A 23,061-nucleotide genomic window follows, 5' to 3' on the forward strand; every position below is an offset into this window, starting at 1 on the left:
AGAAAGAAAGAAAGAAAGAAAGAAAAAAGAAAGAAAAAAAAGAAAGAAAGAAGGTACCTGATAAGTCTGTTTTGAATGAAGAAATTCAAGTATAACATTTAAAGCCACATGAATCTATTTTTACAGGGGGAATAAACCCTAATTATCACAACACATAATAGAAAATGTATATAATAATATGAGAGTTATTCTTTTTTTCAATTTTCCACAGCATTAGATGCCACATAAAAGACATGGCGCTTACTGCACAGTTTCTGGATGAGATTCAGTAAAAATAATCAATTCAGCCAGTTATATATTTGCTTTAAACTTAGTGGAAAGTATTTTCTGCCTCAGCACTGGGGACTTAGTGGAAAAATGTGAGAAAAAACAAACTATCACATCCGGAAGATCCTTGAATCCTGTTTAGTCTCCAGGGAGTGTGTTTACCAGGGAATGCAGCCCTTTATCTCCCTCCTTCCCCCACTCCCTGTCCCTCGAGATGGGTTGAAAGTTTAATGTGCTTTAACTGGAAGGAAACTCTATATTTATCTCCCATATAGTTCATGTCTCCTGCACTAGTTGTATAACCTGAAATCTATTGTTTTTTAATAAAAAGTACATGAGTTAGGAAGCAATTAAAATAAATGATGACTGATGATGATAAGTCCGAGTAGATCCAGATGAAGCAGCAATTTCACTGATATGAATCATACTTAAGAATTAAGGCCAGAGACATTCCTCTAAATGCACGAATCACATCGCAGAGTTACTTCCTGTTAAATCAGTAATAGGAAGTGGAGGTGATGGAGATAAAGGCTGTGTAGGAGCATGTCCAACCGGCAGCCATACAGTATGTTTGACACACTCTGTCAGGAAAGATAAGGAGCATACCAGAGGCTCAGACAGATGGCATGTGACCCACTTCACAGAAATGAACTTCATCTGATTTAATGTTTCTCTTCTGGCTTCACCATCTGCACTCCTCTGACTGAAAATGCTCAGGGTGGTCAGATGTAAAAAGATGGAAACAGGTAACTTGCAAAAATCAAGAAAAAAAGAAAGATAAAAAGATATGTATACATCACATAGTAACATCAAAATCCCGAGTTGAAAACCACTTTAAAATGTTACAGATGTAAGGCTGTTGATGGTCAAAAGTTGTACAATCAAAAGTTTATTTGTGTGTTTGGATTGCAACAATTAGTGAGTGGAATATCTGCCTTAGAGACGACAACAGTTATAATGTTTATTCTTTATTTGTGTAATAAGGGTTTAGGTTTGTAAGTGTGTAATAGTTCATAAAAATGATCTGCAGTGCTGATGTACATAGAGTGTACTGTTACATGTTAGGACTTCCATGACGTCTGGAGCCCCCCTGTGGTCTGTTTTGATCACTGCATTGAAACAAAGAAAAACACCTGAAAATGCAACAATATCTTGTTTTAATGTTCTTGTTTTTTCCTCTCTTAGCATCCATCATTAGAAACATACAACTGTCACTGTCATTACAAAGTCATTTTTTCACAGCAGTCAATTTGACTTGACGTTAGGAAAAGTACACCTGTGTGACTAAGAACGTTAACATTGGCTCTTTCCTATTGAAGTGTCCCAGTCAGTCATGACGTGAGCCAACCCGAAATGGAATTCAGCCATCATTAACTTTATTATTTACACCTCTGCTTACCTACTACTTGTGTAAAAAAAGCCTATGCAGCTGTTTACCATGTTTGTATGGATACATTTGGTAACTATATATAGTCTTATATATGCTCGCTAAATGCTTTCTATGGATGATATAAGATGAAGAAGAAAAGATTCCACACGTGCACTGTTGATGCCACACTATAGCTGAAATGGACTTCTATCAGTTTCATGACAGCTGTCTATTATTTGGCTAGTATACTATGTATGTGGGAGATAACTAAGTTAGTTATGTAGAACCACTCTTGTGTTAAACTGTAGTCATATTGCAACCACATAGCCATGAGACACTTCTACTTACTTATTGTTACTCCACTGAGCCATCCAGTGGTAAAATGGAAAACTGCAGATGGAGTTTACGCCTCAGTCGGGCTGTTACTGCTGTTTGATGATTGTGTTCAGTGGCTGAAGAACTGTCCACAACTTTTACTTAGTAAAAGTAGCAAAACAAATATAATATATATAATAAATACTCAATGACAACCTGCAGTTAAAAAGCATTAAAATGTACCTAAAGTATCAAACGTAAAAGTATGTATTTTGCATTAAAATGTCCCCTGTGACTGATATATTACACATATATTATATATATAACATTATTGGATTGTTGACACTGATGCATCAATGTGTAATTAGCATTTCTCTGTTGTAGCTGCTCGAGGAGCTGGTTTGAACTACTTTAATTACTTTAATTAGTTTAGTCCTGAGGTCCAATGATAAATCTGAGGGGTTGTGAGATGATTAATGGAAGAGAAACATAGTTCTGACACTCAAATTTGGGTAAAACCTTACTTTAAGTCTACATATTTAGCATTTCAAAGCAGTATATAAGAGGACACTACAATGTAATTGTATGCAGCTGTAAATGTTGTAAGTATTCATTATTTAGTTTTTAATAATTATAACTTCTCCAATGAAGACATAATTGCTGTTATTACAACTGTGTTTAACTACATTCTCATTCATTATCTGTTTATACATCAGCATCCACTTATGGGTGTCCACAGGAAGAGTTACAGTTCCTGACAAATACATTAATAAAGTCCTACATCTACTTACAACTACAGTGCATTAAAGTGTGTTATAAACCATTTATTATATTTCCAAACTGCTTATATAAACATGAATGATAAATAGGGGAAGTTAAAGTAAAGTGTTTAAGTTTAGAGTGGAAATGTGTCTTTGGTTGAACCACTGACATCTTATGGACATCTGAAACGTAACAAAGGGTAAAGATGTACAGGTTTGAAACCACTGGTTTATTCTGAAACAATGTGTTGTATTTTATAACCTCATTGTTATTTATATAGGTTTTTATGTTTATGTAAATCTTAACCTGAAGAGTAACTACATAGCTTTCAGATTATTGTGATAGAGTAAGAGTATAAAGTTAGTAAGCTTAGTAGCTTAAGTACTTAAAGTACGAGTATGTGTACCCTACAGTACAGAACTTTCTAATAAGCAACACAATCTAAATGGCTTATGATGGCTTTATTGATTGTTAATAACTTAGTTATTAAGTATATTAATGCCCTATCCACTCATACGCCACTGATTTATTAATAACTTATTAATATTCACAACTGCAGACCTAATGGATTATTAAAAAGTAATGACAACCTCAGCTGCAAAGTTGTTGTTATTAAAGACTTAAGTAATCTGTAGCCTTAGGGTATTAATTATCAACTATTAACAACTTTCTCACACAAAGCCTTTATAAAAGGTGACTCTTTTGAAAGTGGTACACTGTAAAACCAGATAAGTTAATTGAACTAATTCAACAAAGATTTTTTTGTGACACCTACTTATTTTGAAATTTTTATTTGTACTGTGGAAAGAAAATACTTAGTAATAAGAACTTAATCAGGAATGTTTACAAAACTAAGTTAGTGTCACTTTAAATTACGAGTAAAAGTTTTAACTTAAGTGAGTTTGTGTTACTTACCACATTACTGCTAATTGAAGATACTTTATATGACTATAAACATACACCACTGACAATAACTGAGCAGCTGATTATTAAATTCTTTGTGTGAATGCATCATTCTCTGTTTTTAAAGTCTTCATTGTTCTGTAGATCACTTTAAGCACCAATTCTCCATCAAGTGTGCAACACAAATAAATGACTGATGGAGCTTTGTCTCTTGCCGGCTTGACTGATTAATTAATTAATGCTAAGTATTGCTATACAAAATGATTGGTTCGAGTAGTTTTAGAAGAGATAAAAAGGATCTAGTGGGGTTGCCGGGTTACAAATCTCTTGCAGTTAATTGTGTGTGAAGGATAGGCAGCCAAATGATGTTACGAGTCTAATTAGCTTGTTTATGATAATGGAGACTGAGCATTGCTGCTATTTATCTAAGATTGGCTAATGTTTAAAGACATTAATCATCAGAAATAATTGCTAATATTTTTTATTTTTGACTGAACTGGAATATAAATTAAACTATGAAACTAAAACCCGTTCACATTCTCCTGTATTCAAACTAATTTCCTGTCAGTGTCCTGCCAAAATAACAACACCAGTCCTTTAGGATGTGGCCTTCCCTCCTTAGATGAAAAACAAATCAGTGAAATAGAAGACTAAGCCTAATTTCAGCTAATGATAGACCAACAAGAAAACCAGCTGAGCAACTGTGTAGCTCACATCAGCTTCTCATTAGTGGTCAGTACCCGCCCTTCGCTCCATGCCATTATTTTCACCACTGCTCACTACTCCAATACGAGGAATCCTCACATTAGAGACTTCACTGGAGTTGTTTCCATCTGCTCTGAGGTCTGGCCATAAATATTCACCATTTATTACTTGGTGTCAGAGTAAATTGGTTTATCAGTTGCCTTTTCTCTGGTATTAACTCTACCAAAACAACTTAATTGCACTGTAATTGATAAATAACCAAATAAATGATCAACGTCCTTCACATGAAGATGCCTTTTATTTGCGTCTTTGGAAAGCGATGGCCGTGAGGCAAAAACTAGACAAAATGTTCCTGTTTACATCACTGTCTTGCTGTAATAGTGCTTTCACATTACTTTGATGCAAAAAACAGATGTTGCTTCAAAGAGCTGCTTGTGAGGCTGCTGGTTTACCTTTTTTAAGCACGGCTGTGATGTAGATCTGACTGGAGCCGGGAAAAAAGAAAAAAGTTGGGAGCTTCCGATTCTGGATCACAACACAAATATTCCCTTTTTCTTTTTAAGGCCTTGCTGTTTATTCATTTTTTTTCCTACAACAGCAAATTACAGAAGCAGTATTGAAAATAAAAGTCTTATTTTCTTGTTCTTGTAAAAAACAAAACAAAATCTGCACAAAATTTGAATGACAGTACAAAACGAAGCGTTAATATGCCATGTAAATGGTGGGGGAGGGACATTACTGTTGGAAAATCTATTTTGCCTTTTTCAATAATGAAAACATCTCAATATTTTTACATTTCAGAATTATATCACATAATCTGAAACTATATATATATAAAAAAGATGAAAGAAATGAACACGTGTTTTTTGTGTTTTTGACTTTCTTCTGTTTTTTCTGCAAATGAACGCTATAAACACATAAACCTCTTAAATATATTTATCAGTGCAACATTGTTTCTTTTGAGTCCACGCTACAGTATCCTTTTTCTCTAGTTTAGCAGACGTCGCCGGAGCTACAGTCCTCTAGCTGAAAGCGCAGACGGTACGGCGTAGAGGTTGAGAGGAGCGTGAGGTCGAATCTGAAATGAACAAGCTGTGTGTTCACCACGGCACGACATACAAAGCACACGGATGTAAGAGACGTCACCCTTCTCAGGATCAAGGTTTGATTGTTTGATTGTGGTGCGGAAAAACCACTGACTTCTGGCCCTGTGGGCCCTTGCATCCTGATACTGTCAATATAACTTGGAGTTCATACAGAGTTCCCTTCCCCTTGTGGTGTCTATTGGTGGGATTGTCCCATCCATCCATCTGCAAGCAAGAGTCTCAATAGAGATTTGAAGTTCACATTGAGGTGAGATTTGCACTTCTTTTAAGCTTAAAAAGAGATAGAAAAACAGGCTGTCACACATTGCTCTTCTCTACAAGTGTCCTATCATTCCCCCTGTTGATTTCCTCTCCGGGGGCTCTGACAGGGCGAAGCAAGTAGTCTTTTGTGAGTGATGACCGTTGGTGAACTGTGGTCTTATAGTATTTTGTGTTGGTGAGAACCCCCCCAGTGAACAAGAAGGGGGTAACCATCCTTTGGTAAAGCCACGGAGGGGAGCCAGGTGACCTGATTCAGGTGACGCCACTCGATCCCCCTGCTGTACCAGTGTCCCGTCCTAATGACATCAGCTCTGACATCACAACGTTATGGCTGCTACACGTGAAACACGTAAAACTCTTTGCGGCCCGAGGAGGCCTTAAGCTACAATACAGCATGTGAACAATACAAACTGGGTTTATCAAGAGATAAATGTGTCTGGCTAAAGTAATGATAGCACCATTCTTCAGTTAGTGTGTTTACCCCTCGTTTAATAGGCTCCTATCATGAGGGAATCAGTAACAAAGTGCATTCAAGCTGCATTGTCCAGATAGCACTTCTTCAGTGAACAATCCACAGTGACGTTTGGAGGTGACAAGCTAGTTTAGGTCTTAGCTAGAGCAAAGCAATGATGATTACTGATTTTTTGGTATGCTGGCAGACATTTTGTATTTTTTACCACCTACTCTGCCATCGACTTGAGCGTGTTTGAAGCTACGTGAAAGTATTTTGGTGACCACTCGAACTCACAGCGGAGCTACGATGGAGAAATGAGAGATTAGTTGAGAATGAGTGCCAGGAGTTCATCATGTCAGCTGTTTTTTTGTTACCTTTTGACTCATTTAGTCCTTTCGGTGGTTTTCGTGAAGTGGGTGTTTCGATGACAGATGGCTTGAATGCACATTGAAAATCGCTGTAACATCAGCATCACACAAGTCTTACTCGTCTGAGCAAATAATCTAAAAATTAAAAACAATAACACTGCACCTTCCACAAAACAGTCAGGAGATTGTATTTACACACACACAAACCCATGAAAAAAGGGATACTGCAGCTTTTTTCCTTTTTACTTTCTTTAAAAAGGGCAATAAAATATATTAAAACTTATTTACAGTGTGTGGTTTTTGGACAGAAAACAACAAAAAACAAAACAAAGCGCTGTGATAGATTGTTTTCCTCTTTTGCAGGTATTTATAAGATAATGTGCCCCTGTTTCCTGTCATCATAACTTAAGCCATGTACAGTAAAAAACACCCAGGTCAATAGAGGAGGCCAACCAAAATGTACTAAAGGCACTGTCAGAACCATACATTGCCATGAATGGGACCCTCACTTTAGAGTGATAGAGGTCAAAGGGGAAAGGGTACATGTTTCAAGGTCAAGGGTTATGGGCACACCCTGTATGCCACACCATGGGGCAAATCTACAGTTTTGCCGGATATGGTTCATTTATGATTTTTGATACGTCTCTTTCAAAACTTGAAAATAAACAACAGCCTTCATGAACTGATAATAAAAAAAACATTTCTTTCCCAGAAAACGATAAATACTTTAAACATTATTAATAAATTGGTCTCAACACCAGCATCCGATTGTAAAAATGAATGAAAATCAAAATAGAAAATTAAAATATCATTTAAATCATCTGTACATATTTTTTTCTGTATTTTATTTGTACACAGTGTCCCCTACTGGTAGGTTCTTTTTACTGCAGCTCCTGAGAAAAGCGTGGATCAGTCCAAACCTCCCATTGGTTCCTGAACCTGTCCCTCATCCAGCGAGTTGAGGGCGTCGGCAGTCCTTTGAGCCTGCCTACTCGCAGATATACGAGAGGATATGCCTACAGCCAGTCTTGTGCATGTCCTGCGAGCTCTGCACGCCATAAAGTCACACGAATGCACTCAGTCCCATCTCACGCCTCTGAGTATGAGCTCTGTACATTGAGTTTGTCCTTCTTTAGCTTGACCCCGTCCACTAGTTCAAAGTTATAGTTCTCCAGGGCTGATAAGTTCCTGTCCGACATGCCTCCGTGTGAGCAGGCGCAGTACAAGACCACACCGCAGATGGCACCCAGGAAGACCCCCAGGGCGGACATAGCGATGATGGTGATGAGGATGGGGTCGAGCGTCTTCAGCATGTTGCCTGCTCCGCTGATTTGGTTGGTCTCCACAAAGTCTGGGTATTCGGTGATCTCTTCAACTGGAGGGGAGAGAGAGAAGCAGGAGAGAAGATGTTAGGTATAACCATGAAGGGTCTGGAGGCAAAGAAATTCCTGCCAAAAAGGGATAAAGTTGAATAAACCGCCCATGTGAAATGACTTACGGATTTCATTAATGCGATCCTCAGGTAGCACTGGCTCAGTGGGTACGTCGGGATCTGTTCAAACAGAAATTCTAATTATATTCAGTGTCAAAAGAAAACAAGCAAACAGTCAAATCTGTGTAGTTTCAGATCAAGAACTAAATGCAGGCATTAAAACTGTGAACATCAAAAGCCTCACCTTTGCAATCGATCATGCTGAGTCCATTGAGAACCTTAATGTCATCCACAGCAATGTCTCCCCAGCTCTTTCCATCCACCAGACCTTCGATCACCACCTTGAAAAAAGCACAGAGGGGTTTAATGGCAACCTTTTCTTGAGGAAAGAGCACAGGTACAGTGGTATGCATGCCCAAACAAGTCACAGACTGAAAGGTGGGTCAATTTTCATTTACCTGATAGGGTTTGTTGGTGCGCGGCACAGGGACACGACCTTCCCTCCAGCGGTTGCCTTGGTGACCGCTGACCGTCCACAGCAGGATGTCAGCTGGTCCGTCAACTGTCTGTTTGCGCTGTTTGATATGTAGTGTTCCAATATGTGACCCAAACATGTGGTACCAAAAGGACACACATAGGTCTGAGTCCGGGGAACTGACCATGGGGCTGATGAGCCGAGCCACCTCGGTCTCTTGGGGACCCGTTGCTAAGGTGTAGATGAAATTCCCTGATCCACCTGTTGGACAAAAGAACTTACATCACTGACAGTTGAGGCTGAAATGTGACTTGTTTGTACTGCGTCAGGAGGGCGCAGATTTCTTGTATGGTCCAATTGAGCGGTACCCTATAGGTTCCTCACCTGTGTGGTCCATGTTAGGTCCGGTGTTGAGGGTGGGCGTACCGCTGGACTGGATCTGCCACCTAGAGCCAGTGTCCTCTGATGTCCAGCTGCAGAAGGAGGGGTCATTGGCCCAGCCGAAGTCACAGGCAAACCACAGAAAAGCTGCAAATGAGTTGGAGAAAGGTCAAGATCATGTGTCAGAGGAGATTACATTTCATCACTCTCCTTATTACAAAAGGAGAAATTGCCAAGAGCTCTGGGCTTTACCCAAACAATGACCTGGGGGCCTGTCATGATATGACTGCAGGCTACATCCACTCATCCTGATAAACTACAAGCACTAGAGGGCAGCAAAGAACTGTGGGACAGAAGCTTAGAGCCCCAAAGCTGGGGAAGATAAAAACAGCTAACTCAGGAGGGAGAAGCAGACTGGGATAGAAGGCGAGTTATGGCTCTGACATGAGAAAAGGAGCGAACCGACAGCATAGACCTCATGCAGACCTTATTTCTTGGCTGCAGTTAATGATCTCTTTTAATGAATCTAATGGGGTATATGAAGAGAGGTAGAGAGAGACACTAAGAACAGGAACAGCACAAAGACGGGGACAGGGGAAATGGAAGATGGGGTCTGGACATGGTGTCCAGTTGAGAAAGCAACATTCATAGCAACCCGCAGAGAGCTCAGGATTTTAATGAGAGCAGAGACTTGAGGTTTGAAGACAGCTATGGTAACAGTGCCGGGGCCCCATTCCAACAATGCATTCCCCCGTGGACACATGCCGCGCTGAAGAAGCCTCAGTGGAGGCAAGAAAATGTGTGGGAGCTCAGGCTTTAGTGTTTTTCAAATTGGATAAAGAAAGACTTCCAAGGAACACAAGGGAGCGAGATGTTTGGGACGTCAGCCATGGCCTTAAACTCCGGCATGAGATGCCTTTAGATATACAATGAGGGAGCTCTCCAAATGACTCCAAAGAATATATGAGCCAATATTTCCTTTAATAATGGGAAGATTTTAACTAGCTTCTGCAGGCAACGACTCTATTTACCCATTAAACACAAAGGATGGAATTCCCATGTGGGACCGCATTTCAGACGCCAAGCCACTTTTTTCGTTGAGACATCCCATTCCCAATTAAAAAAGCTTTGGCTTTTTTTTTTTCCATTCTTGGGAGACTTTGACTGAGGCTACCAACAAGCTCTGGATAAGATGAGCAGCCACATGACTCACTTGGCCATTTGATGAAAAGAAAACGAGACTTTTTCCTTCTGAATGCCAACGGAAACTACATCCTCTGAGATTAGAGTGCACGGCATGCACGCACACGCCCAAACAGAGACACACAAATACACAGAACTCATTAGCATGCAGGGTGTGAGACTCTAGAAATGAAAAGTTAGACAGATACGTGTTTACCCACAGACATTTCCTTATGTTCACTCACACACAAATATGCATACACCTGCACCTCAGCTCTCATCTATTATCATGGCTGGTGCCCCAGCAGACTGCAGACAGACCGCAGAGCCAGCTGACAGAGTGAAGGGGGCTGGGTGGAGCCTATGGCCCATTAGCCAAGGTCAGACTGGGGCACAGCCTCTCAGCTGGCTGCTGCCTCATCAACCTGCTATAGGAGACAGCACTATGTGTGTGTCTGCTCATGTGACCCCCAAAGCACACCTCATTTCCTGTGGTCATTTGCATTGTGCTTCACTGTTTTTGTGTTGTGGTGTGTGTGTGTGTGTGTGTGTCAGTGTTCGGCCCAGTATTAGGGATTTATGCCTGAGAAAGGCAGGCAACAGAGCACCAGGGCTAACATTCAGCTAGCCCTGCATTCACCACAACCTCCCTCCACCCTGGTCAGCGGGAGCCTCTCAGGCCATATCATCAGCCTTTAATAACAGGACACACATCAGAGGAGGAGAGAAGCCGCCTTGAGCTGGCAAATTCATAGCTAAGGTGCTTCTTGAAAAAATCTATTAATAATTCAAAAAAAAAACTTGCACAATATATTACTCATATTTCAAAATCTGCATTGCTGCAAGACTTTAGTAAAATGTGGAATTGTTGATGGGAAAGAAACAGATTGAATCTTTCTGCTCACCTTGGTATGGTATCCACTTCAGTATGGTAAGGTCTCTGCATCATTACCACCTGTCAACCAGCAACACATTTAGCAGGTTTAGCCTAGCCTGCAAAGGTTAAAGTTCTTTTCCAAATAACTGCAACTCATGCAACAAAGTATCCCAGCTAGCTAAATTTAGCTATCATCAATGCATAGTCTGGTCTCTCATTCCCCTAAGCTCCCGTGTTCGATCATCTACCACTAAAGCATGTTAATACTTTATAAAACACCGTGACTGAAAGGTGCCATGCTCATCATTGGAATGCTGGTTTAATAGGGAAGTGGCAGGCAAGCAGCTGCAAGGCTCAGAGAGTTTACTGTTTTAGTGAAATGAGCCGAGGAGGAGTGAGTGGAAAGAAGGTTGCAGGAGGACAGGCAGGTGAGAAGATGAGAGGATTAAAGCGAGGCAGAGCTGGCTGTTTGGTAAGGTTCAGAGGCAGGTGTGTCGGGGATGTCACCCACTTTGGCGATAAACTGGTGCAAAGTGCGACAATCCTCTCCTGTGTGTGAGTGTGCAAGAGGGGAGGTTGACGGGGGGGGTTGACTGAGGGGGTTGGGTGGTTGCTACAGGTGAGCTAATTAGAGCTGGTTTACATGCAAGCGCGGACGTGGGTGCATGCAACGTGCGCGCAGTAGATGGCAGATTAAGCCACGGATCAAGTCTAACTGTGACAGTGAGCGGTGAAAGCTGAGACAATGGACGGATCGGAGTGTGAACCATACAGAAGGAAGGGGGTGCTTGCAGTCTCATGAGGGCGATGTTAGCACCTGTCACATCGTAGTCATCACCTGTGCCGCTGTGGCAGCTCGCCTGGTCGTCGTCACACTCGTCCGACGGAGTAGTGCTCGGGACCAGTGTAGTAGGCGGGAGTGTAGGAGCTGTAAAGGTTAACAAGAAGAGAGGCAGGGTTAGAGGGACAGTGCTGCAGGGTTTGAAATCATATTATATTCATTTGGACACCTTTAAACTACACCATACTCCATTAAAACATGATGGGGACAAGAGCTAGATGTCATCAAAAACTGGCAGTGAATACTTCTCGAACAAACTGTGTTCAGAGTGCTAGCATGGGGTGTAGATGTAGTCTGAAAAAGATTTCAGCCTGCTTTATAGTTAAAATAGAAAATAGAAAAAAATACTTAAATATGTATATGTACGCTCAGCATGTTCTGCCCACAGTTACACACTTCAATCTAGGCCTGAGCTATTAGCATCCCTCCTTTTATCATGCTGTGGAGGTGTGGGTGTATAAATAGAGTTTATGCCAAAGAATGGTGCTTAGGGCTTGGGCGGCTGAAACTCAAAGATGCAGAAACAGGGCTTGGGATTGGCAATAGGCAGGGCTCCTGGCTGCCAGAGTGCCCTATCATTATGGCCCCGCTGCACTTGGATGTGGGCATGGCCCTAGATCCACTCCACGTTCCGCTGCCGCACAGCCGTCATGCGGTGTGCGCGCATTTGTGTGTGTTTACACTGACTGAGTAATGAACGGGCTTCCCCAGTGTAGAGGGAGGAGAAAGGAAGAGGAGAGAGGTGGAGAGGGAGACAGACAGAGACAGATAGGGGCAAACTGCCTGAAAAATGTATGTGTGCGAGATTGTGAGTGTGTGTGTGTGTGTGTGTGTGTATGAACCAATGCTCTCGCTCTCTCCCTCTGCTAGATGAAATATGAGGCAGATCAGCCCCTGTCAGATTCAGGGTGGGGAGGGTCAGGGTTGGGGTCAGTGCTGCGTCAGGGGAGCCTCTCACAGAAATGAGGATTTAGCCCTCCTGCTATGGCTTGCCACACACACACACACACACACACACACACTTGTACACCCTAGTACAAGCACCTGTGTATGTACGTGGTTGTGTATACATGGCTGTAACCACATGTTTGGCAGGGTGATTGCGGTTGCTCTGTGTGTGCACGTCTGTGTGTGTTTGGCAATAACACTGAAAACAAGCATTATCATCTGACTAAAGCTCCCGGTGGGAGTCCATGAGGCTTACAGCAGAATGGGCCTCCCTGAAATCCAATATGTAAATCCACTTAGGGCTAGCACTACACACTCTTATATCGCCGAGCTGTTTCTGTGCTACATCAGCTTTGAGAGAGACAGATAAAGAGCTAGAAAAGAAATAGGGGTAATTTTAAAGATAGCAAAGTGTGTGCGGCCCTTTGAAAGACGAAAGAAATGCAAGGGTTGGGAAGAGTGTGATGGGGGCCAGGCTGCAATAATCCTACTGGGCCAGGTGGGCTTTCATTTGATCCCCTCTAGGAGTGGCTATCTATGGGGGCAGCTTTGATGTAACAGGGAGACAAGACAACTGTCCCTTGTAGGGATAAAGTGCAGGAGCTGGACAGCTGTGTGCTCAACACAGAGAACCCTCACACACATCTTAAAATAACCCCCGACTGTGGGCCCTGTGGCAAAGACAGTTCAAGCAACTTGCAGCCAAGGCCTTAGGTGGGATGATAGATGGCTCACCTGTGTGTGCGTTAAGACACGTCAGATGTGAACACACGTAAATGCAGTCTGTGAATGACTGTACAGAGTCAAGGTGTGCCTAGTAAGGTTGTCATCGTGGGCAGAAAATTCAGACATAATGGCCGGGAATAGTGATGTCAATGTCAGTTGAGTTTCATTACTGTGGTTGAAAGCATTACCACAGCTGGAAATGTCATCAACATTGGAAAAGAGATTTTACTTTTGGTAGTAACTTTGCCGCCCCTGGTATATACGCCATTACTGCTAATAGGGAACCACCAGGTAGAAATGCCTGTGCATATTTTGCACCAAAAAGTGATAATTTAGACAGAACACAGACATAGCAAGAGATTTTAATAGAAGTTCGAACTGGGGTTACCTTCAATCTCGCAGCCAAGGAGCTCAAGTCGAAGGCCCATGCCAGCGGGAGTGGCCCTGTCTGGATAAATTCTGATGAAACGGGTCAGCAGGGGCTCCACTGTCCTCAGCTCAGGAGTGTCGTAGTTGCTATTCCCTTCAAATATCTGGCAGGGAAAAGGAGAGAAGGTGGAAAGAAGGGGACAGAAACAGAGAGTGAGTGAAAAAGCTCAATATTGCTGACTGCTGGGCGCAGATACCCCGAGGCAGACTTATTCCTGCCTTCTAAAAACCAGATGTGAGGTGGAGGGGTGGCATGTGCTGGGTAGAAGGAAAGATGATGGTAAAGAACAGAAGATGACCAGCTCCCTCTCATCTTGCTGACTTCTAAAGCACAGCTTAGGCAAGTGACGCAGGAGGCCAATGGCAAAGACAGCATGACGCACACCTCTGTCAAAGGCAGCGCTCGGCTCCTTCAACTTTGCCTCAGATCCTCCTCAAGCAAAAGAATAAATGAGGGAAAAGAGGAGAATGTGGGCACAAGAGAAACAAGCAAAGGAGGAGATAGAGGATTGATGGAAGTGGATTAATGGGTGTGATCACGTGAAGGAGCCTGGTGCAACTTGGATGCTGGGAACCTCTCAGGCGAGGGGAGAGAGGCAGCTAACTAGGACAGGGGGGATATGGATTCTCCTTACTCCCTTCATAAATCAACCATCAGCCCATCTGGATCAGATTTATGCCCTGTCAGGGACGCTTGTAATTGGGGATGGGGCTGTTGCAGCTCTTCTTGGAGGTGTGTGTGGTTGTGTATGTGCTCGTATACATACATTCTTTGTGTGTAAGCGTGTGCATGCATTGAGCGAAGTGTCTTGTGTGCGTGCTGTGACACTGGCAGATAAATCTTGGGTCACTGCTCTATGTTGCGTGTTCTTTCCTCTCTCATCTTCGTCTTTCCCTCCCCTGTTTTCCCCTGACTCCCTTCACCCCTCATTCCTCTCTGGAGAGGTTTCACTATCCATTGAAAGGGTTGAACGGTGTGTCTTCTGCAGAATACAAAGCGAAGCGAGAAGCGAGAACTGGGGAAGGACTCTGAGAGACTTGAGATGCTTATCCTAATGTGATTCAAAACACTACTGAAATTGACTCGCAACAACTGCTTAATGACTCACAACTGCAAGGCGCAATGCTCTGGTGAGAAGTGACTAAACACGTCATAATCGGAATCGATGTTTTAACGTATCTGAGAGACATAATTAGAAGCATGTATTTAAATCCTTTTCCACATAGTGAAGGTCAAACCTTCCTTTTGGTTTGTCAAAGTCATCCAACCAATTTCCTTGAAAGAACTTTAGCTAAAAATAAAGGGTTCTTTGGTTAGGGTTAATTAACCAGTATCTTAGTGATTTTGGACATCCTCAAGCATTGTTCAAGGGTACAGTCGCACATGATCAACATCTCACCTTTGGCTTGTTCCCATTTGTGTCCAACACCATCCTATAGTCGGAGCCATTGTTGCTGTAGCCGAGGCGGAACTTCTTCATGAAGACTTTGTTCTCGCGGTGCTTCCCTCCCTGGATGATCAACCCCTTCACCAGCTTCTCCTCACCAAGATCTACCTGTAGCCATTCGCTGGTAAAGGGCTGGGGCTGGGGCAGCAGGGTCCACCCCGTCCTGCTGGTCAGCAGGCGGGCGTTCTCTGGTACCCAGCTCCGGTCCGTGTGGGAGGATGCAGTGATCTGGTTGTCAGTGATCAAACCTGATACCATGCCCAGCATGCCCGAGCATGGGTACTCTGAAAGACAAAAGGGAAAGCAAAAGGTGCTTAGCTTTCTGATATGATGAAAACCTGCAGAGAGGACAGGTACATAGGTAACAAACGACTTAATCTATATCCAAAGGCTTGATGTTCAACATCATTTACCACGCCAAAGTCTAGTTTGGTGAGTTACAGGTTCATATACGAGCAACAGGGACAGTGAAAGTCAAAGAGAGGAGGACAATTCCCCAAACTCTTTGTGATGTTACTGTGATCTCTCCCTCGTTCTCTTTCTCTTTCTCGTTCTCTCTCTGTCTGCAGATCTCATGCATACTAATTCCTCTGCCTGAAGCGGTTGTCTCCAGGCAGCCAATTAAAACCCTGCTCTCAGTTGGTGCTTCCACGTCCTGCATTCGGGGAGCGCCTTTTCCTTTCATCTCCCTTATCCACCCCCTCCTCCCTCTATAGACTCACATATACTCACACACACAAAAACACATTCTCTTTGTGTTTTATCTGCTGCTGCACTCATCTACCTTCTGCTCCACAGCTGTCAACATCTGTGGGACTGTGTCTTTTAACACCTCGTCGTTTCCTGTCCACGTTTTCAAACTTTCTTCTCCTCCTTTTATTCCACGTCTCTGATCTGATCCTACCCCAATTCTCCGTAGGTTTTAGCATGTTTGGATGCGTTTCCCATTCCTTTCCAAGGGCAGACAGCCGTTTTCTTACTTTTTCACATCCTTTTTTCTTGATGCCATCCCTCCATATCAAGAGCTGACCAGGAAAACAACCTGTTGCTACAGCATAAAAGATTTCTTTTTACTTTCCAGATCCAACCCCACAACCTGATTAACATTTCTACTTAGCAAAGTACCAATTTTTTAACACAAGTGCCAGTTTTTGCATTTAACTAGTGGTCCCCCCCTGTGGTCCACATAAAAAAGAACCTGAATGGTCTATTTTTAATGTTAGACTCATGCATTGAATTTGGACATCAGGTTTTCAAGGCTGCTTTGAGGAGACAGTAGTATACCCTGCTGTGAATTGTACCTGGATTATTTTTTTGAAAATGACCACAATGAACAAACAGATGAGTTTAGGTAGATGCAAATACATTATTTGCTCATATTCGTGTTCAATCATATTCATGGTATTCAGGATTTAATGGTGCTAGCAGTCACAACTTTAGCTTTACTTCAAAGAGCATATGTCAATAAATATTATACACTTCTGAAAGACATCAAGGAGTAAAATATGCAGACACTGGTGCCATATCATTCTGCCTACCTTCACACACATCTGCACTGACTGGAGCTCATTACCCACTAGAAGTGTGATTAGTGATAAATCTTCTTGTCTGTCTTTTCCTCGAACACTTAATCTCAAGACACTGAGTCAGGGACCTGTGGTAAGCAATAACATATTTACTGTCTGGCTCCCGTAGAGGGTTACATCCGGGCATTATTACATCTTCTGTGTCTGTTTGAAACAAAGTGTGCACTGTGCATTGTACCGCTGCAGGAGTCAATAGCGTAGCTGCATCTGGGAAAAGAGGGCGAAGACATGGAGAAAAGGCCTTAATTTCAGATTTTCTTCTCTGGTTATTAAAACAACTTCTTTATGCACGACCCGTGAGACACATCTCTGGTCCTGCATTCTAGAAAACCGGAGCTCAAGGAACAAATGCTGGCGGTGCAGAAGACTTTCAACTGTTTTCAAGGTTTTGCTACCGTCTTCCTCTTTCGTCTTCGGCCAAGATCTGTTTGAGAGTGATCACAGGAGCTAGCCTTTGGTAGTGCGAAGCTAAGGCACTGCACTTTGAAGTGGGAGGATATGAGAAAAAGGTATATGTGTGTGATTGAAAGTGTATGTGTGTGTCTGATCTGAGTTGAGACACTTGGGTGAACTCCCTGTGTAATCTGGAGCTTTTAATCGACTTCAGCTGCGATCACAGAAGCTTCAGAGATGGCACGCACGCGATGACACACCCAGAGGAACAAACATGTGCGTGTGTTTGTGGACTGTAAGCCTGTAGATGGTGATACATGGCTATGCTGGCCACATTTAGGCTTTGGGTGGAGCATCAGTGGTTCATCACAGATATTTATATACCGTGGCATATTTACAAACAACTGGGCGGTGGATCTTGTTATTAATGAGTAGCTGTTTGTATCAGCAGGGGCACGCGACCATGATAATTTAGTGAAAAAACATCTTGCAACATTCTGGGGTGCAACTCCGCCTCTAATCTGATGCCTTAGGCACTTAGAAAATATGCACCTTCACTTTTCAAGAAATGTGGAGCTGCACTAAAAAGTCCTCCATATTTCTTTCAGCAAAAGTTTTCCAGTAAAGTTTTGGTATCAGGGATTCATAACTCAAGGTACAGCGGAGTGAGTCACTGAGTTTATGCAGCCCTCAAGAGCCTCACAAGTTCTCTCTCAGACTGTACTGCTAGCATGCAGTGGAGCTGGCAGTGTCTTCAGAGCATCCAGGGGTGCTGACGTCCTTACGGAGGCCCTGTGGTGACTTCGATCCTGTGATGTGTTTACGCTCTGCGCAGCGGTCTGGTACTGCGCCCCAAACACACGCCCCAGCTGTAACCCTGCTGTACCCACAGTGCCTTGTCTCTGCCATTACATGAACGGCCACACATATGTACTCCAAACACACACATAACATTCATAAGCTTCAGATATGAGCACATTTGGCTGGCTACAACTAATCCTGACCCTAACTTTAATCCAAGGATTAATCCTGCACAACATTAGTGACAAAACATTGCTGTTTTTTCCTGTCCTTTAAGATATATCCCTATCCAAGTACAGAAGAACAAAACACACAGGCAAGCACTAATTAACATTCAATACACATGCATATAAACCCATAGAGAAGCAGACAGATGTGCTAAAACCATATGAAAGTGAGCCCCACACACACACACACACACACACACACACACACACCACTCATTAAAACAACATCGACGAAAAGGCGAAGATGAGAAGAGCTTTGCCAAAATCAAAGCTCTGTAAGCAAAAGACAGACTGTGGCTAAAGAGGAGGCTGAGACCGGATCAGCAGGAGGGATGGGACCATATAGATCCCACCCAGTTCCAGCTCTCTCTGCCTGCCAGCTGTTGGCTCCATTTATATTGAATGAGGTACATCTAAACGTGGGGTAACATAAATAGGTAATCCTCCTTCATGTGCCACTCCTCTATTATGCAGCAGCTTGCTTTAGCCTTAGAGCAGGACTCTCACAGAAATAGAGCATCATCTCACACCTGGCAGAAGTGTTTGTGCAACTGGGACTGAGATTGCAAATATCAAGTATGTTGTAACAAGAAGAGAGCTAACCAACACCAGGACATGTGCAGAAATAATAAACAGGGTCAGTGGCATTATTTGATTATTGCATTTAAAGTGGTTTAGCATTTTGCTAGAATATATCCAGTATAATGGAGAGCTGTGTGTGAGCAAAGATAGAGCTGAGATGTGTGTGTGTGTGTGTGTGTGTGTATGTATGTGGATCAGCAGGGATCCCAGCAGTACCAACCTGATATCTTACATCCATACACCTCGAAGCGCAGTGCGATGCCTGTTTCCCAGGTAACGGGACGGATCCGGACAAAGCGCGTCAGCGTGGGTTTGGGCAGCATCGTCTTGGCAATGTCTGTTGGGTTGCTGTTGCCTTGGAAAACCTGTGATCAAGGCAGAAGAAAAGTAAATTATTGACAGAACACGTTGAATTGAGATGCAGGGTGGAAGTTTTTCTGTGAGACCTTGGCCACATTGAATGCAGATACAGAGGCAGGCGAAGATTCAATGGGATTATGATGCTGCAAGTATTGTCAAATCTAAAAATCGTGATCGGTCTTGCTGACATTGAGTCAAGGTACTCACACAGAGTTGGAAATATTAATATTTAACACTCTTTACACTTGGTGGTGTTATGCTGTGTAACTTTTATTCATGAGACAAATGTCACATTTAAGATTGATTAAACTGATTTCCCTGTCACCCCTGAAATTGCCCTAGCCCTTCCTCCTGTGCCACATGTTGCAGCACTAACAGGCCACGGCCTGTGACTGTGAAACCTGAGGCAGTATGTGTAACACTGACAAGACCAGACTGGCTCAAGATGCCCTTTTTCTGTCCTCTGGTTCCAGATTTGGTCGAGGTTTTACTGCAGTGTCTTGTTTAAAGGTCACAGATGTCAATGTTCTCCCCTGGGGTGGGTTGACAGTTTACTAGCACCATACGACGAGGCTGGCCACCCAGCAAAACAACTCCCCGCAGTCCATCACAGTTCTTCTGTGTAATTGAATCACACCGATGACCATACGACCTCCTGACCTCCCTGACAGAGCTAGCAATGGGGCAGAGAGGAATCCAGCTGAGAGGAGCAGGATGGACAGACAGACAGATAGAAAGATAAAAGTTGCCTATGCCTCTGCAACCCAGTCCCTGAGCAACACCTGTCAACCACGTCACTAAGGGACCCTGCAACAAAGTCATCCACTCTCTTAAATGTCACGCAGAGTCTCCTCTCCACTTGCCAACTGTAAAGTGGCTTTTTCCAGAGCTGTGCTAAGACGCCAAACTGCAGGCTCAGCATGTAGCAAATGGTGCCCCTCCGCACAAAAGCACTTTAGAGTGCGGAAAAACACAGTCCGGGCTTACCACGGCACCTTTAAGCCCCCACTTTACAGAAGGGACTGTGTACTTTAGAGAGACCATAAAAGAATCAGGCCCGGGGGCATGTGTACACTGCAGCACAAACACGCTCGTTTGGATGCTCTGTTGTTGTTGAGACATTTTTTTGTTCCACTTGCGGCTTCGTCTTGTGGTATTTGCATGTCACACACACAGAACTGTCAGGCGCATACATGCCTCTCTGGGCCTCCGGACACCCAAAGTGGGGGGTGTGTTTGCTTCCAGATGGACAAAACCTGGTCTGTTTGACGGGCTGATCAGCAATCGATGGTTACAGTCTGTTGTGCTCCGGTCAAGCATGCTAACCCGCCCTTCCTTTCTCTTCTCCTGAAACCACCTCGACCAGCTGCTCAAACATGACAGCCTCTCCGGTTTCTTTCCATCCCTATCCCCTTTAACTCTTGTTTGTCAAGTCTTTTGTCATCCATGTCAAACAGTGGCTACATTCCTTACATAATCCTCACTATACTACTGCAGTGCTGTATTAGCACCGCAGTCTGTGCTCGAAATACCATCCACTTACACAGACTGTGGGTATATTACCATACTGAGGAAAGTGTATAATTGCAACTTGGGAGACAGAGACTCAAGTACATATAACTGGGTATTCCCCCTTTTGTTGAGCTCAAAGGCAACTTGGAGGAGACCACAATTCAAGTCAGCTGGATGCTTTACCAACATGGGTTATTCCAAGTGCAGCACATGTGCAGGGGTGGCTTTAAGGCAAAAGACACAAAAATAAACTATTTTTATCATCTAGTCCGCTCTGTCGCAGAGCTAGGGGGTACAAAACTACGCAAGAAAGTTAGCAGAGCTTCACGTTTCCAGATCATTTCTCTGCAACGTAAGTTAGCGTCATAACTTCTAGCGAGATGATGTCACTGCTTAACACGCAAAAGATGAGGAATAGAGTCTCCTACCTTTTGTTTGGAGCCTTCCTTCAAAGTGATCCAGTCCTCTCCATTAGAGCTGACATCCACTTTGTAGGACTTGACAAAGTAAATCCTCCGGGTCTCCTGGGAAATGGCGCCCTGGGTACCTATCGCTGAGACAAATCGCAAGAACCCGAGGTCCACCTGTGGAGGAAAAACAAGGGGAGAGACAACTGAGACAAAAAGGGCTTAAAATGATTTATCATATGACAATACTACAGGAGCTGGAAGAATGACAACATTTTCCCTTTCAGTGTTTAGGAGAATGCTGATTAACCAGAGCAGATACATGTGAAATACAGCGCTCTTTGCCTGTTCAAATGCATGAATAATTTTTGCAGAAAAGGCTTTCAATGCACAGCCTATATTAATAATGCACTGACAAGCTGGAGAGTTAAAAATATAACCCCACTATTAGAATCACCTCTGGCTATAGTCTCATCAGCTGCTACCTGGAATTTAATAAACAGCAATGAAATGATATTCACATTAATGAAAGAGACACAGCATGACAACTTAATTTCCTGAGATGGGAGACAAGAGCTTATTGGATAAAAGTGAATGTTGAATAGAGCGGGGTCTGCAATCACATTATCAAAACTGGCCAGGAGGAAAGAGAGATACAGATTGAATATCAAATATTGTGCCTTTAAAATATGCAGGGCTTTATAAAGTAATCATGAACTGCGGCACATCACTGGAAGGCTATTTTATTTTCACGAGTAGACAACCAGAGGCGGTGGGGTCAGAGAGGCATGTGAGCCGGTGTCTGTGTGTACTGTAGTCGCGTGTATGTGATTTTCATGTGTGTGTGTGTGTGTGTGTGCTGCATTCAGAGCTGATGCTGGGCAGAGAATATCACTGGTTTGCATCAGACCTGGTAAAGGAGCACTGTCTCTGTCTGCCAACCATCATGCTCGTTGACAACCATGACCATTACTGCCAGGAAAGGGAAAACACACACAGAGTCTTCTATATGTTACACTGGCTTCTGTGTCTGTGGTAAGAATAGCCTCCAAATTGGCTTTTGATTATGTTAATGCTGCTGTCTGTTGCTGTTGCCCAACTTTACTGGGACTATAGGGCCCTGACTAGGAGCCTGGATGTGAGATCAGCTATCGCTACCTCTGAGATACACACCAGTGATAACAAATTGCCTCCCTTTGACCTCTGTTGTTGCTACCAACCGTACCATCCCTTCATCCATAACGGAGGAAAAGACAGGGTTTAATGTGAAACTGAAAGGCTTTAAAAAGGAATGCCAACTCCTCAGTGTATGAAGCAGCTTGCTTAATTTTAACAAGCGATAACACTGTCTCTGACAGGCTGAGTTGACGTTAATGAGGAGTAATGGTGTTGCGCGCAGACGGCACTAAAACGCGGGAGCGATGCAGGAAGCCGGGGCGTTGGCTGGAACAGGTTTCCAGATCACGATGTGAGACGAGGCCTTTGATGTTGACGTGCGACGGGTTCGGGCTCTGATGGATGGCGACCAGAGTCTTGAGTGGATTACTGAGATTGACGCAGAGGAGATCATTGGTATGTGCATGTGCAAGGGTGTGCAAGAAAGAAGGACAAGTGAAATCTTGTATACGAGAGTAAGCCGACAGACGCAGAAGCATGCACATATTTTAGAAAATCAAAGCCAGGGTGATCTGCCTTCAAAAATCTCCACAGAGCTACAGCATGTTAAAACCATACAGTCAGAGCCAGCCAGCTTTGTCTGCCAACCTTATATCCAGTACTGTGCCACACTTAATGACTCGGAGCAAAAGAGCAGGAAAGGAACATCTGCATGCCACAGAATGCTGGTCATTCCCGCTCCTCAAATTCACTTCCAGAAGTAAAAAGACATAAACAGATGGGAGCAATAAATGAGGTTCCACTGTGCTATTCTCTCACTCTCTCTTG

General features: G+C 43.3%; 1 protein-coding gene across 1 annotated transcript in view; it reads right to left on the minus strand.

The window, feature by feature from the left end:
• Positions 1-4,619: 4,619 nt before the first annotated feature.
• The window catches only part of nrp1a (neuropilin 1a), a 61,275-nt gene continuing 42,833 nt past the window's right edge, over positions 4,620-23,061 (minus strand). The window contains exons 7-16 of the mRNA XM_035653750.1: positions 21,139-21,294; positions 19,059-19,203; positions 15,202-15,533; positions 13,761-13,905; positions 11,630-11,785; positions 8,802-8,945; positions 8,401-8,678; positions 8,187-8,283; positions 8,009-8,062; positions 4,620-7,885 (exon numbers count right to left, since the gene is read on the minus strand). Coding sequence (XP_035509643.1) covers positions 7,599-7,885; positions 8,009-8,062; positions 8,187-8,283; positions 8,401-8,678; positions 8,802-8,945; positions 11,630-11,785; positions 13,761-13,905; positions 15,202-15,533; positions 19,059-19,203; positions 21,139-21,294 — 1,794 coding nt within the window. The 3' untranslated portion in view covers positions 4,620-7,598. The remainder of the gene's footprint in view (positions 7,886-8,008; positions 8,063-8,186; positions 8,284-8,400; positions 8,679-8,801; positions 8,946-11,629; positions 11,786-13,760; positions 13,906-15,201; positions 15,534-19,058; positions 19,204-21,138; positions 21,295-23,061) is intronic.

The sequence above is a fragment of the Morone saxatilis genome, unplaced genomic scaffold, assembly GCF_004916995.1.
Source record: "Morone saxatilis isolate NCDOM2014 unplaced genomic scaffold, NCSU_SB_2.0 Contig0, whole genome shotgun sequence".
NCBI lineage: Eukaryota > Metazoa > Chordata > Actinopteri > Moronidae > Morone > Morone saxatilis.